This window comes from Betta splendens, chromosome 16, assembly GCF_900634795.4.
Source record: "Betta splendens chromosome 16, fBetSpl5.4, whole genome shotgun sequence".
In the NCBI taxonomy this organism is placed as follows: domain Eukaryota; kingdom Metazoa; phylum Chordata; class Actinopteri; order Anabantiformes; family Osphronemidae; genus Betta; species Betta splendens.
In genome coordinates this window covers 6567213-6582802 of record NC_040896.2, presented here as the reverse complement: position 1 = coordinate 6582802, position 15590 = coordinate 6567213, and the positions used below count along the sequence as shown (strand labels likewise).

Below are 15590 nucleotides of genomic sequence, written 5' to 3'. Positions count from 1 at the left end.
CGTCTTCCCTCAAAGAGCTGCAGCACACGTCAGCAAGGACTAACAACAGGATCTGAACGCTCGCTCCTCGTCTCCATGTCGGCAGCTGAGGTGCTGCAGACCTGCTGGGGTTTTCCCTTTCACTGGGTCTATAAACATCACTGTTATGCAGTGACTTCTGAGAGTTTTTGCTTTCGACCTGAAACCATCGCCGCCGACAAACGTAGGTTCCGGTGAATAACATTGGCCTATATTTGCATTAACCTCAAACAAACCTGCAGGTGCTGCTTTAGTTAGGCAGTTTTTGGCCAATATGATGATGACTTCTCTCTGTGGACGACCCTGATGACTGCTTGTGTCTCCTCCGTGGGGAAACCACACACAAATAACAGCGTCAACTCCACCTGAACGATCAAACCCAGTGAAATACGGAATATGAACATTTCCTCAACCAAACCAGCGCAAAAACACCAAGCAAGTCGAAGCCAATGGGCAAGAATTAGATGAGGAAACAAACTCACATAGGCCACGGCGCCGGTGGAAGCACAACTCTGCCTGAACACTGTGACTCATTCACCAGACATCAAGCTCAGCTCAAACTCCCTTTGTGACTTTAGCCCCGGTTCATTACAGAAGGTCTTCATTTCTTGCTGACCAAGTGCTGCTCACAGCTTCAGCTGGAAGGAGGAGGAAGCTTATAATTAACCTGCTGACAGTGAGGTCATAGCACAACTTAGGTTAGTGTTTTAGCTCCAGAAGAAGAAGAAGAAGACACTCATCCTCCAGTAAAAAACGTGATCCGCATATGCATGAATCATATGAAAACACATGCTGAGCTGGACCACAACAGGGATGACTATCAGCAGCACTTGTTTTTCCAAGCACAATGCCCCTATTCAGCTGAGTTCAATGGCTTTTGAACCGTGCATAGTGTTGGATCCTACAGAACAACAAACAACACTGCTCAGCAAACATGTGCAGAAGCCGCCTGACCCTGACCATTCGACCCTCACCCACCTGATGCCTGATCACAGCCTCCCACTGAGCGCTCGGGTGGAACGGGCCCAGACCCGTCACAGTGTGACCTTCAAACGCCAGAATCAGCAGAGCTGCAGCTCAGTGCATCTGCAAACGCTGCAGGAAACTCCAGAGCAAGTGCCTCAAGTTCAAACACTTGGATTTGACCTATTTCTTATGTTTGTCACCCATTTTTAACCATTATGATGTTTCGCAAGTTCCCACTAAATATGTCATTTGCAAGTCAGCACACGTAGTTTTATGCTGATTTCACATCAGTAAAGCGTGAATGTTTGAGCAGAACCCACTTAATGGGACAAAGCCCGGTTTGAGGGAATCGGGGGTTACAGATTTGGTGACACCACATGCCAACGCCCTGCTAGAAAGCAGAGAAGGCCTGAACATGGCTGATGGCGAGTCTGTGAAACCAGGCTTGAACACGGACCTGATGCTCTGTTTGGGCAACATGCATTCAGACAGAACAAAGGTTTGCTTTCATCTGTTTGATCCACCTCTCGTTTTACCATTTGCCAACGGGAGCAATAATAAAAGTCAAACCCTGGAATGTTCCATGTGCCAGCATGTGCTCGCTGCTCTGCTGTTCATGCTTGGAGTGAATGTTCTGACTTCCTTCCTGTCTGTAACAAGCCTGGAATGCTGCTGGGAAGATCACGCCCTTGTTACAGCAAAACAGGGACAACCTGGAACAGTGGGGTCAAGGACCTGTGGAAGGACGCCGTGTGCCAGAACCGAGGGTTCTGCTTGAGCACAGACAGCGTCTGCAGCCTCACGACAACGTAGTCGTCATTCATGAACACTGAGGCTGAGAAACAAACCTGCAAAAGCTTTGTTTTAAATTCTGAACATTGAAGCATTTCCCCGATATAATAAATGAAATAAGAAACTGAACCAACATGGAGAAAGACCACGAAGATGGAATGAATGGGTTAATTCTTCAGCTGTGTTTTATGCTGTGATGGTTTGTTATGTAATAAAAAGTCGCCTTCAGGATGTGAAGTATTGGACAAAACAAACATGACTCATTTCATGCACTCACTCTGGGCTCCTCTCAACACTCAGAGCGTGTGTTTCCACGTATTGGACACGTTCCTGTAACTCTTTCTACTGTGCATCCGGATTTGGGTCGAGCTCCTGGAACAACTGAGCTTGTTTGGAGAAGACCTGAAATCCAGGGTGGAGCTGCTTTAGGTTTTAGCAGCGCGTGTCTGCAGTATTTATGAGCTCAGCGTGTCCCAACCAGTGTGGCTGTAGTCTATTAATACTGCATCGTGCTGAAGAATAAGGTTTCAAAGGCTAAGATGACTGCGCTCAAGGTATTCAGACACGTCACCCAGAGCTTTGAACTGGATCTGTGCTGTGTCCGGTCACTGCACCGACTCCATTAAAGTCTCTCATTCTACAAGTGTCATACAGGTTTTCAGCGTTTTGCTTCCTGTTGCTTCTGTTTAGTCTCTTCACCCAACCAGTCGAGCCCGGTTCTGCTCCTCCCACGGTGTCTTGCTGATAGTGAATGGGATCCTTTCTAGCTTGGTGTTGATGAACACACACACACACACACACACACACACACACACACACACACACACACACACACACACACACACACACACACACTCTACACAACAGCAGGCCTTTGTACCGGTGCAGTTTCTTTGCCATCTCATTTCCATGCGTATAAATAGAGCTGGATGATTAGATCGAGCCTTCATGCGAGAACTGACTGTTCTTGGCTCATGGCACAAGCTCATCGCTGCTTTTGACATGAAATTCCTTTTAGGGTGTGAGGGTAGAATGAGTAGAATGTGGATTAAGCAACCAGGCAGCGTCTGACCGGTCGGAGACGAGCAGAGCAGCTCATTCTGCAGCCAGGCCGCAACAGCTGCTTTGCTTCTACAGCCCCTAATAAGTAGAAGTGAACTGATCCACGGGCTGATGGAGCACGTGGCAGCTCAGTTACCAAAACAGACCACAAACATCTTGGCCTGAATGATTTACTGGTGAAACACGGAGCATGTGACGCATTCACCTGTGGCTTCTTCCAACTCTTGAATTGGTAGAGACCAAGAAGCACTGGGCAAAAAGTTAGGATTTTTTCTCTGTGAAGCTGGAGCCGGTTCCAGACGTCACTGGTTGTTTCTTTTTAAACTTCGGAGAAACGTCACGTCTATTTTTATTATTAGCATTTTAGTGTCTTATAGGAGTAGATTATTGGAAATAGAGTCCATGCGCGTCATGATCTAAACCGTGGAACAAGGTTCACATTGAGCCAAGTTTGACTGTGCAACAACCTGACAGAACAAACTCCACAAGCAACAAACAGGAGAAAATCGGACGCCTCGTTACTGTGGAGCGACGGCACCGAGGTTAATGAAAGGCCCGAGGCTCAAAGACAAAGTGCAGTCTGTAACTGGCTCCACAAACTGCTGTGACGACGTGATGTTTGGTAGAACTCGCAGGAACCTAATCAGCTTTTTCATTCAAACCTTCTCTGAGCCACTTCGAGCGACGTACATGTGGACTATCTCTGCATGGCAGCGTCACAATTCTAAGTATTCACAACTTTAACTACAGCTGAAGATAAAACTTGTGCGTCAGTTTCACTTCCGAGAAGTGAGGTGCTTTTTTTAAACCAGGGGGCGGGCTGTTGCTACGGGGAAGTGGAGGCCTGAAGCCAGCGCTCTGTTCCCACAGCTCAAATTACCAAAGGGCAAATAGAGCCGCGGCAGCTCCAGGTTTGTGTACAAAGTCCCAGAGTCAAGAAACGACAAGGCTAAAGTAGAATGCATTAACCGCTTCGATCAAGGGCTGAATTTCCTCAAATCTTCAAAAAGTGTGTCAGTCCAAACGTGTGTTTCAGCCTGAAAGGGACACATCCTCAAAGTGAGGTTATCTGAGTAAAACAGAGCATGCGTCACCAGACAAGGCACAAAAGCTGTAAAGTGATAACTGAATGTGAAGTATGTGTTGAGAATAGTTTCGAAACCACTCCTTAACCATAGGAATGCAATCTTTTAAATCAAGAACGCTTGACAAGCCCTTTTTCCCTGAGACGAATCCACCCTAAAGTACAAGAGCAAATCTAAAACCCAGATACTTGTTAATTTTTACATCCTGCGCAAACAGCAGCCAAGTGATCGAATAACTAAATGAACCACCAGAAGTTATTTGGCTTCGTTTGTCGTCAACTCTGTCATTTTCTGTTTTTAGCACACAGGCTTGTCCTTGTTTGACTATTACCTCTCTCTAGGTGCATAACTAACCAAATAAAAGATCCAGGATTATGACGGACGCATGGAAATCGCCTTCATGGAACTTTGGCTTAATTACAGTCAACAGTACAGTCAAGGAATTGTGACCAAAAAAGCTGGAGAGAAAAAATAAAATAAAGAACCTGTTGTGTTGAATCGAAAACGCAGATACTTGTGAGTTTTCACATCTTGGTGGACAAACAGCAGCCAAGACACACAATGATAAACCTCTCCGTTGGTCGTCAACTCTTTCATTTTCTGTTTTGGAGAGAGTTCCCTGTTGGCACACAGGCTTGTCATTGTTTGAATGTTACTGCTGGAGTTCCTGTTTTTTAATGGCACTATTAAGCTACTCAAGTTCAAAGACTTCTGCACTTTGCATATTTCGCCCTAAGACACAGCAGCTCTGCATGAGCAACCTGCTCTGACACCGCCTCAGCCTCCAACCCCCCACCGAGCGGCGACGCGCGAGGGTAACCAGGGCTGTAGCTAACGTCACGGCCCAGGGGAGCAGTCTGTGCCCGGTCACCATGGAGAGAGCGCATTTTCCCTCCAAAGACTTGGTGCGTGTTGTGTTTGCCATGTAACCTAAGACAACAGGTCACACAAACAAGAGAGCAGTCACACATCATTACCAAGGATCCCCCCTGCTGGAGCCCACACATGGTCTACACTAGGGCGTAACACAGCAAATGTCTAGCATAGAATAACAAAATATCGATAGAAAAACATAGGAGGTGCTGCCAATAGGCTCCAGGAACCAGTCTGGCCACAACTACGTCACATGTTAATGGATGAGAGAAAGAGAAACTGATGTCATTTTGAAACCAATGACAAAAAGCACCTGAAATAAACGCATCAACCATCCAAGCACCTAAAGAAGCGCAGAGTTCGGTCCTCGACCATTTCAGACTAACGAACAGTCTCCAAACCAGGAAGTTGAGTCTGTTATGCAACTTTGAGGATGTTGTGAACCGTTTACCCCGTTTCACAATCTATGTACTTGCTGCTGGTGAATTCATCTCTGGTGCACCAGCTCTGTGCAACACCCCCAGAGCTGCGGGTGAGCGTCGCTACGCACATCTAACTTCTAGGAAACTGCAGGCTCTGCTGTATCTTGCTTGTGGTGTGAATAAACATGAAAGGCTGTGTCGGTGTAACTCGCTTAGGTGCAGCGTGAGTATCTCAGACTGCAGAGAGAGGACTTCTGTCTTCTGCACATTTCCCCAAACAGAGACGGTATCAAAAAGGTCAAAGCATGTCACTTAGATTATTCACTTTTATTTTTTTTGTCTGTGAAAGCTTGCTAGCTTACACCTCGTTTGCCTCTTTTAATCACTGTCTGCCAGTGTTCTGTGTAGAACAAGACGAGTTTGCTGCAGGTCTCCAAGTTCCAGTCCTTCTTTTGGCAGACTCCTATTTTCCAGGCTGCTTTAAAGTCACTGTTGCGTGTGGTTTCTCCTGCTGATTGGGTTTCCTTGTATAACAAGGAAGCTGAGCTTCGGCTCATGCAAATACTCCCCCACCTCCCTCTAGGTGCATAACTAGCCATATAAAAAGATCCAGGATTATGAAGGACACATGAAAATCGCCTTCATGGAAAAACACTTTCCCTTCATGCTTTGGCTTAATTACAGTCAACAGTACAGTGAAGGGATTGTGTCTCAGGTAAACCAAAAAAAAAAGCTGGAGCCAAAAAAAAAAAAAAAAAATGAAGCAAAATAAAGAATCTGTACTAATTGAATGGATTTTCCCCCACATTACATTTCATATAAAAATATATTCTATCATTAAATACATAAATTTACATGTCATGTGAGAGACGGAGAGAGGGGCCAGTGGAGCGTAGGGAACTGAAAAAGTCCAAAGGAAGCTGGGTCCAAACCCACCAAGGGTCGTCTTAAAAGTCCAAATTCACCTGATAAACAAGGCCAACGTTGCCCCAATACCAGCAAATCCAGCAAACGCCATGAGCGACTTCATCACCGTCGTTTCTGGGTCCGATACCCGGAAGAAGTCCATGAAACCATCCTGAAAGAGAAGCCGAACAGTTGGAGGAAATCTGAGGGCCAAAGGCAAACGTTCACACGACACGTAGCCTGTGTTGCACAATGGAGGCAGTTACGCAAGCGTTGCTGCATCCGTCACTGAGCCTTTAGTCGGAACTCACCCACGAGTTGTTTTTTAACAGCCAGTCCCTCTGCTGTGACAGCAGGTACGTGGAGATCTCCTGCCCCACCAGCTCCACGCAGTGCTCCCGCTGCTGCTCCTTCAGGTGCTGACACACCACCGCCCCGAACGCCACGAGGCTGGCGATGCGGCCCCAGTTCGTGACGCCGTCGGCGAACAGGCTCTGGGCCACGGTGCTGACGAAGCTCACGTCGTCCCCTTGGTCGTTTTGGGAGAGCTTGTTGATGAAACCTAAGCGACACAAACCACGCGCTGGGTCAGAACTCGGGCCCGTGCGTTCACACAAAGCAGACGTGGGCCGCAGCCACCTACCTTTATAAACGTATCTGTGTTTCTCCACGACGCCTCGCACGACCCTCATCATGGTGGGCAGCGCCTTGCTGTGCGTCCTCCGCGGCCTGGACAGCCCCGTGTAGTCCTGCAGCACCTGGAAGATCAGCTCCGCTGTGTCGGAGTCCAGCGCCGCGCCGTCCGCCGCCGCGCAGCCCGACGCGCCCAGAACCCCGTCCAGGACCCCGTCCAGGACCCCGTCCGGCGTCTGCTCCGGGGTGCACGGCAGCGAGCCCTCGTCGATCTCGTCGTCGGTATCCTGAAAGGCCCTGGCGGCGAACCCGCCGGACGAGCCCAGGCTCCCGGGCCGCTTGCTCGGTTCGTTGTGGTTTCCCGTGAACGAGTAACTGGCGACCTTCCGACAGCCCGTGACTCCATTTTGAGGAACAAGTAAACAGCTTCCAGCTGCAACCGGTACGTTTCTGGACATTGGGAACATTGTGGATGCGTTCGTCTTCGTTTAACTGTAAAGTACTGAGGGTTTGTTAGCAAAAGAAAGAAAAAAAAAGAAAAGAAAAACTAGCTGCAATCCGGATGTTCACTCCTCATGGCGGTCATCGAAGTGAGCGCTATCTACGGCACAGGCGCTTAACGTGTCACTGGGCCGGGCTTCACCCCTGACGTCACGCATGCACATATATGGTCTTCCGTGTTCCGCTTGTGTTATTTGTTTATTATTGTTGTCATGTCCTTTGTAATGGACATTGGTTGCAAAATATTTCTATACATTACAAAAGGGGAGAAACTGGCTCCTGGAAAACCAGGGGAACGAAAAGCAGAGTCAAAGCTGAGCTCCTGACTGACGAGAACCTGTGGAGACGGATCTAATTCAATGCACTTCACACTTTAGTATGTAGTTAATAGATGTCATCCCGAACATCCTGACCTTGAAAATAAAATATATAGTATTTTTCTACAAAACTAAGGGTGTTAGTAAATCCAGAAAAAAACCCAGAATAGTATATTATATTTATGTATTTATTACACAAAATAATGAACAATTTAAAAGGATTATTCAGTATATTGAGTCAGATAATGGACGTTCAATTTGTACGGACTGTCCCAAAATGCACTTACATGATGAAGTTCAGAGCGGATGTGAGACACCATGTATGATGGTACTATTACAGGGCACATGTTTATCTGTGGTCGTAAGGGTGATGCTTTTGGCTGCATCACACATCAGCGTTATCACGAGTCTCCAGTGACACATTTACCCCAAATTTTATGAACAGTAGCTGCTTTGTCATCCCAGCACGTGAGGTATTTTAACCAAAGCTGCTCCTTCAGAAGAGTACGGATGTAACTGGAAACATCCAGCAGCTTCTGGACCATTCTGAAGGACTGTGGCTCCCTCTAGTGGTCACCAGCCGGTTGCTCCACCTTTCAAAGTCTCCAGTGTGTTTATCTTTAGTTTTACATTGCACCTTTTCCTGTTATTTACACATTCGTGGTATAAGGAACCAGAAAGACCTGACGTTAAAGAAATGGATGAAGGGTGCACGTTATTAATGTAAAAGTTTATTTCAAATACTGCCAAAATTCGCTTTACCTTCTCCCACACAACTGAAACATTCCAAACGCGCGGATACTTTTCAAAGTCGTAAAATCATTGTGTTCTCCAGTTATGCTCCTTATTATGTAAACCCTTATTGTTTTTTGTCTTGGAAGCAAGGGTGCCTCTGATTTCCCCGCAGTTATTGTGAGTCTGAATGAAATATACAAATTACGTAGTTAAAGAACACAAGAAGAAAAGAGAACCAATTACTTGCAAAACAATAAGATAAGGTAAAAGCAGCACAAAAGTACTTCAGAGCACACAGCCTGTTGTTTCTTTATACATTCTGGCACGTGTTCATCATAGCTGAACGAGAGACACCCTGCGTGGTGGGTTGAAACATACCCTGTTATTTCCTGTCCACCTGTCCTGTGCAAAGCCAAACATCAAGTAGCGCTCAAGACCATCCAGCGCTTCACACAACGCTTACGCAGCTTAGTCACAGATTTCTTTTAGCATTCTCTAATGAGAAATAATGGAGCTGTAGGCTTTTAAACACGACATGATGAACTGCTCTTGTCAATCAAAGTCAGCTATTTAAGTGTGATTCAATTCAACAATGCACTTTTGTAGACTTTAAAACAAACAAAACCAACTTTGCCACAGGAGACATAGGGGTTCTAAAAACAGATACAGACTGGTAGAATCAAGAGGACAAATGTTTTTTACAGGGTATCATCTCTTAGATTTGTTTTTAAATCAGCAGCATTTACACATATTTTCATATCATACAAATTCACATAGCTCCTGCAAAACACTGAGATAGAGCAGAAGTAGTGTTAAACTGAAAGGAGAGGGGAACCACTGAATCAGAAATAGCTCAGGCTATGAAAGAGTGAAAAGCAGGTGGGAAAACACAACAATCCCATCCTGCTGAAGTCTATTTACAATGGCTGGGACAGAGAAAAGCTGTGCAATCATACATCACAACAAGCACATAATTACAGGTCTGTTCACTTCCACCCACTGTAAGTTTGACACATTTCCCATGAAAAGCAAGTGAGGATGTGACGGTGCATGCGCCCTATCACCTCGTCTATGTGGTGGAGTGTGCATTTGTGAAGGTTCCCTGAAGCAGTTTTATACGAGGAGGCCGATTCTCAACGAGTGTCAGAACCAACTTCAGACTCCTGAATGTGGATGGTGCACATTCGTGGTCTGTAGATCAGCGGAACAATCCGTTGACCTGTTTGTGGACTAGAGCGCGGGGCACAGTCACACCTTGCCGCCTCACCATGAGCCATAAAATCTCTCCCTGCTCCGCCAAGCGTTAGAGTGGGCTCCACCTGCAGGCGTGTGCTGATGATTTCAGGGGCTGGACTGACACTGTGATCAGATTGCCACCTGTTTACCCTCTGACACCCCTGAGATCTAAAAATCAGTCTGTACAGTGCGACTGTTAAACAAAGATTGATGTGGTTCTACAAAAAGGGGCTGAAGTGTAACTTCAAGCTTACACTGTAGGTAAGTAGTATTAATCCTTTAGTGTGTTTCACAACTGGACATAGAGTTCAGATGTTTTAAACAATCTCTGACAACCATCAAATGGTCAATATTTCCATGAGACCCAAATACAGCATGAGCCAGCTTAGCCTTGGCTGCAGTCAGTCTCATCACATCACAGGAAGAGCCACATTATTAGATAGTCACAACAGAAAGACGAGTGTTTTCCATTTTGTGAGTCTGATAGCTGCATTGTGAATTTTCGCCGTTGGTAAAAGCAGTGACCTTCCAATCCAGGAAACCCAGGCAAACTAACAGCATTAACACACCTGTGTTCTGGGCTACTAAGAGCAACATGTTATGTGGATTTTCCGGAAATAAAGGGAGGAAGGAAGTGTGGGCGTGGCCCTCAAGGCCTCGTGTTTGTCTGGATACGCCGTATAACAAAGCACATGCCCAACTCCTTAAAACATATAAAGTTGCTTTTTCGTCATGGTACAATCATGCAGCATATCAAGAGAGAACTGGAGTCAAGGATTACACCAACAGGGGCAGAGAGAGCGTGGAAGAGAAAGTGGCATTTTACATCTGTTTGACTGCTGCAGCAGTGACCCTGGGCTTTGTTCAATGAAAGGTGACTAAAGGATGAGGTGGAAAGAGACCTCCCTGTTTATCCATGTAAAGAACCCTGCCCCTCACAGATTTGGTATGCAAGCAATTATTCACATGCAACGTCCATCCCCTCCCATCCAAGCCAGTCAACAGCATAGAAAGAGGCCAGAAAGAACACACTGCAATCATAGTTCCGATCTGACACACACACACACACACACACACACACACACACACACACACACACACACACACACACACACACACACACACACACACACACACACACACACACACACACACACACACACACACACACACACACACACACACACACACACACACACACACACACACTTTTGGTGTCATCTATGATGCAAAAAAACCCCGAACAAACCATACTATACAGAATACAAAGTGCATTAACGCAACCCATTCAACCCCTGTCCAATGACACACACCTACTAATGCATCTTGGAACACTGAAACCCAAGACATAAAGGAGGCGGTAGAGCAGAGTGTGCAGAGGGGGCAGAGCTGTGCGTGGTGGGAAGACAGAGAAGGCTACGAAGCCATAGGCTGCCAAAACCTCCATCCCGCCCACCCCGCCCCACCCACATACAAGCAAATGAATTTTAACGCATACAACTCTGCCCGATATGTTAAAGCCAGTGGGGCCTGGGCATGAAAGGGAAGAGCAGGTATAGGAGGGAGTGGACGCATCAGGGACACAGGTGAGGAAGAGGAGGGACGTTTGCTGGGACCCCCAGGGGGTGAGGGTGCGTCACAGACGATAAAGGCTAGCCGGCTAGTTTGCTAGTCACCAAGGAGGACTTCCTCTGGGGCAGATCCTGTGGTGTGGGAATGTGATCACCGGTCACCAGGTTCTTGTCAGGTCCCGCCACAGGAAGCTGCTTGTTCTTCATCTTGGCCTTCGCCATGTTGTAGTCACCTGAGTCAAAGTACTTTTGCTGGGTGAAAAAAAAAGGACAACAGCTTTAGGAAGAGTCACTGCTGGCTTTGTGGGAACTGCTAATTTCAACATTTGTTACTTTTTTCCTCAAACTCTGGCTGACAACAGAAACAAGCTTCACAGTACCAAGGCACCATTTTGCCTTCATTGTATAAGGAAAACTAGACTTCATGACAGTAGACCGAAACTACGCTGGTGGACCCTGAAATCTCTAGATGTTTATAAGGTGATTCTAAAAATAGGGAGGCCAAAACATTACCTGCTGCTGCTTTTCTACCTTTGCTGTGAGCTTGGTGTTCACCACTGAGTCAGAGAGCAATGACATAATGCACACAGACAAATGCACAACTTGCTGAAGTATTCACAGAATAACAATTGAAGACAATTGAAAGTGTGCACACAGCCATGCAGGAGATGAAGCATGGGTTGCCACAGGGTTTAGTAGAAAATGACATGTAATGCATTTATTCTGATTTTATCCTCTCATCCCCCCCAAAAAAAAATCACACCAGAAGAAAGTACAAGCAGCACAGAATTAGTGTGACTAATCTTCATCTACAAAAATGAGGTTCATCTACATCTAATCATCTTGTACTGTTCAAACTCAATGACCCCAAACAACAAAAATGTTCTAGCTTTGGTATCATCAGTGCTGTGCAGTTTGCTGTGCAAACTTGTAGTTGCCTCAAGATGAAGCGCTGCAATTTGCTTGCTGGTTTCACCTCAGCCTCCCTTGTCTACTCCTACTCTAGTCAGTGATTTCCAGCTCTGACTTTTAACAATCTCCAGAGGTAGATGCTCTCTAAAGCATATACAGTGTGTGGGAGGAAAGAGCAACAGATTTTCTGGTTGAGTGAAGTGTGAGGGAATAGATGGTGATGCCTTTGTGTGGCATGGTGGTTTATCCTGATGTTTAAACTACAAATACAAATAATAAAACTATTTACCATGCTACAGATAAATAATTATATTCTTTGCCTCAACAGATTAAACCTTTTCCAAATCTTGCATCCACATAAAGGCAGCATTGGCTACAAGTCCAAACTTTTTTTTATGGTGGATTAAATATATGACTGAGATCATTTATTTACAGGACTGGGAAAACACAGAGAAGGCATGTGTTGCTACAGCATTTCACAGTAGTTAATGCTGTGCTATTTTTCTGTGACGATAATTCATTGAAGCTCTACTGATGACAGAACAGACAGACATTCTGAAGTAGACATGTATACAGAGATGTCCCGATGTTAGGGGAGGATTCTATTTTTTTTTACAACTTTTCTGTTATTTTATTCAACCAGGACCTACCCCTTTCTGTAGTCTCTTCATGAGAAAGTCTGAGCCACCAGGCTTCTGGCCCAAGCTGGGGTACTTGGCTTTCAGCTTGGCCTCCTCAGCCTTCACAGGGTTTGCATTCTTTTCCTGGGAGTCCTGCAGAGACAAGAAGAAATTGACATAATTTATTTTGCTTTGGGCAAAAGACATGAACGTCCAATGAGCCAGTAGGTACATCTGTATGAAGGTTTAAGAAAAAGTAGAAGAGCTGGTGAAAAGCACTTGTTTAAGTAATGTGGACAGCAGCACTGCAAAATCAAAGAGGTGTAAAAATGGTAACGAGTGTGATTCACGTCTTCATGACTGGGTAAAACATTACGGGTTTCAAAAAGGTGGATCACTCAGTGAGAAATACATACGTGCTTTAAAACTGTAAAAGAAAAAAAGGTAGAGTCTGAAACGACTTCTATTTGGTTAAAGCATTGAATTTGAATCACATACATTGTACATTGTCATTAAACATAAACTAAACATGAAATTGGAATGACTGGTTACAAAATTATTTGTTTAATCATGAATTAACAGGTGAGGTCATGGGGAGAACTACAGTAGATAAGTCTAACTTCTTCCTACTTCGTTCAAGCAGGTACTAAGAAAGCTGAAATGCATTTTCTTGTGTATTTGCGAAATTAAGTGTTGGTATATCAACTGCTTTTACATGTTTGAATGAATGAATGAATGGAATATTGTAAGAGAGATTATTCTTCTAAAAGTACTTGTTATTCTATGGGTCAAAATAGGCTCTTTTCTTTTAACCCTTGCCTTAACTGCCACGGTAAAAATCGGTTTTATTTATGTAATAGTTATAATGAAGGTCACAAAATGACTAACGCTAACCAAACAGGTTAGACACCATTCACTTGGCTCCAGTTCGGTAGTTGGATCTTAGTAATTTAGGCGATCATAACACACCTTCTGCCCTCATAGTATAAATGTAGTACATAGAACACTCTGATGGCTGTTCTTTCAGGAAAAGTGGGTATGAAGAGCATGTAACCCTACAGCAAATACTCCAAAGAGTACTTATTACTCGCTGCAAGCATGTTTGCCTGAAATGTGTAGACACAGTGTAGAGCCACTCCTACTATGCAGACAAGATATACACTCAGCCTGCAAAGCTTGCTGTGGCAGGGATAAAATGTGACTCAGGGCACAGAAGACGATGAACGGATTCCCTCAGGAGGAGGGGGCAATTTGTGGCACCGAGTCTGCTGAATCACTTGGGTTCATGACAAGAAATTTATGAGCTACTATATTCAGCCCCAATGCAGAGAAACTGCAGAATCCCGCAACACATCTTTGCCCAAGGTATCAGTTATTAACTTTCAAATCAGCTTTGATATCCTAAAAGTTTGACTTTCCATGTTTTAATATATACACAATATCTGCTTGGTATCACAGTCTTTAATTAAAATGGCAAACAAATTATGCATAAGTCAAATGTAGTTATTTCACAAAACATTTCTAACATTGACAAACTTTGTAGAGCAAATAAAAATTCAAAGTAAGGTTATAGAGGTATAAGCGTTTGTAACATTGTGGGACAGAGGGGCAGTGGAGGTCCCCAGACTAAATGATATTATATATAAGTTCCCACATCAAGAGAAATCAAAAGTTGCTGTAAACCTCTGACTAGATTTACAGGTACAGAAATCAGGAGGTTTATCAACAGATATCAGGATTTAGAGCTGCCACTCTGCTGCCCAACCCATATTTTTACTAATTTTTGCAGTTTTATATTACGTTGTATGTTTAATGTCTATTCCACAGTCTTTCTGATAAACATGCCATCCAAGCTCCACTTTCCATGTAGAGCACACTGCATTGCAGTATAATTCTGTAACAATGTGAATTACATCACTGTAGGATGAGGTCTTGTGCTTATGTGTATATTATGCTCTCTTCATACACTGACTACAGGCTTCTAAAACTGACAGTATCACATCGCCACACTGTTGAGACACGTGTGAAAAAGCATGGATACATTTGTTAATCTTTAGTCACATTGCTGCTGTTCTTACGGACTGTATGGAAATGCGGAAGCACTTCCACGCTGCAGTTGTCTCTGTCAGGACACGACCACGGGGATTCCAGAGTTGTGCTACTCAAAACTCTTATTATTTCAGTCCTCGGCTCATATATATTCTATTACAGGAATCACTAACTTGTGTCTTTATTAAAAGCTTGTCAGCCCGTATGCTTTAACAGCATTTTGACATCCTCCAGTGAGGGCCAACGAGGCCAGAGCTGCTGTGGACTCCTCTCCCAATGACACAAGGAAGGGACAAAGTGACACTTGCGGGGTGGCTCGTGCTAGCAACTCGTTCCAACCTAATGAACATCTCATAACAGCTCTGTATGTGGCACGCGCCTTCTGCTACTTAGGTGCAACGCTGAGTTTATCAGTTGACAGTTGACTTGTGTCTGTTGTTAGCCATTTCTAGCTAGCATGTACGCTGATTAGCCAACAACACAAGACAGCACTTGGAAACCCACCTGTTTTTCGTCCTCGTAGTCCACTTGAGTATTAGACTCCAGGTTTTCTGACGACATTGTGTGAGTGTGATGGGTGAGCAAGTGTCTCGCTAATGGCAGACAACTCAGATATAAATGCACGAGGTACCGTAGAATGTACCTGTAACGTTAAGGAATCTAATCCTCCTTTTCTGAACTCGACTGCGCCCCAACAAAAATGGCGTAACGAGATGTGACATCACCACTGGAAGGGGCGTGTCCTACTTGTGATCGGCATATACAGTAACCAATAGAGGAGCAGTATTTGCTGTGGTAGAGCCAATGGAATGCCCGTATACGCTCCACCTCATGTGACTGACAAGCCCTTAGCCAATAAATGTACAAAATGGACCGTGGGGGCGATGCGGAG

At 45.0% G+C, this 15590-nt stretch overlaps 2 protein-coding genes across 2 annotated transcripts; both read right to left on the bottom strand.

Annotated features, from left to right (window-relative positions):
* Positions 1–5526: 5526 nt before the first annotated feature.
* mcl1b (MCL1 apoptosis regulator, BCL2 family member b) lies at positions 5527–7405 on the bottom strand. The gene is made up of 3 exons (XM_029128367.3): positions 6768–7405; positions 6436–6686; positions 5527–6296 (listed from the first exon to the last, which is right to left on the bottom strand). The coding sequence occupies exons 1-3, from the start codon at positions 7222–7224 to the stop codon at positions 6180–6182; spliced, it is 825 nt and encodes a 274-aa protein (XP_028984200.1). The 5' UTR covers positions 7225–7405; the 3' UTR covers positions 5527–6179.
* Positions 7406–7742: 337 nt separating this feature from the next.
* ensab (endosulfine alpha b) lies at positions 7743–15416 on the bottom strand. The gene is made up of 3 exons (XM_029128368.3): positions 15203–15416; positions 12680–12802; positions 7743–11369 (listed from the first exon to the last, which is right to left on the bottom strand). Exons 1-3 carry the CDS (start codon positions 15257–15259, stop codon positions 11199–11201), a joined length of 351 nt encoding a protein of 116 aa, XP_028984201.1. The 5' UTR covers positions 15260–15416; the 3' UTR covers positions 7743–11198.
* Positions 15417–15590: the final 174 nt, after the last annotated feature.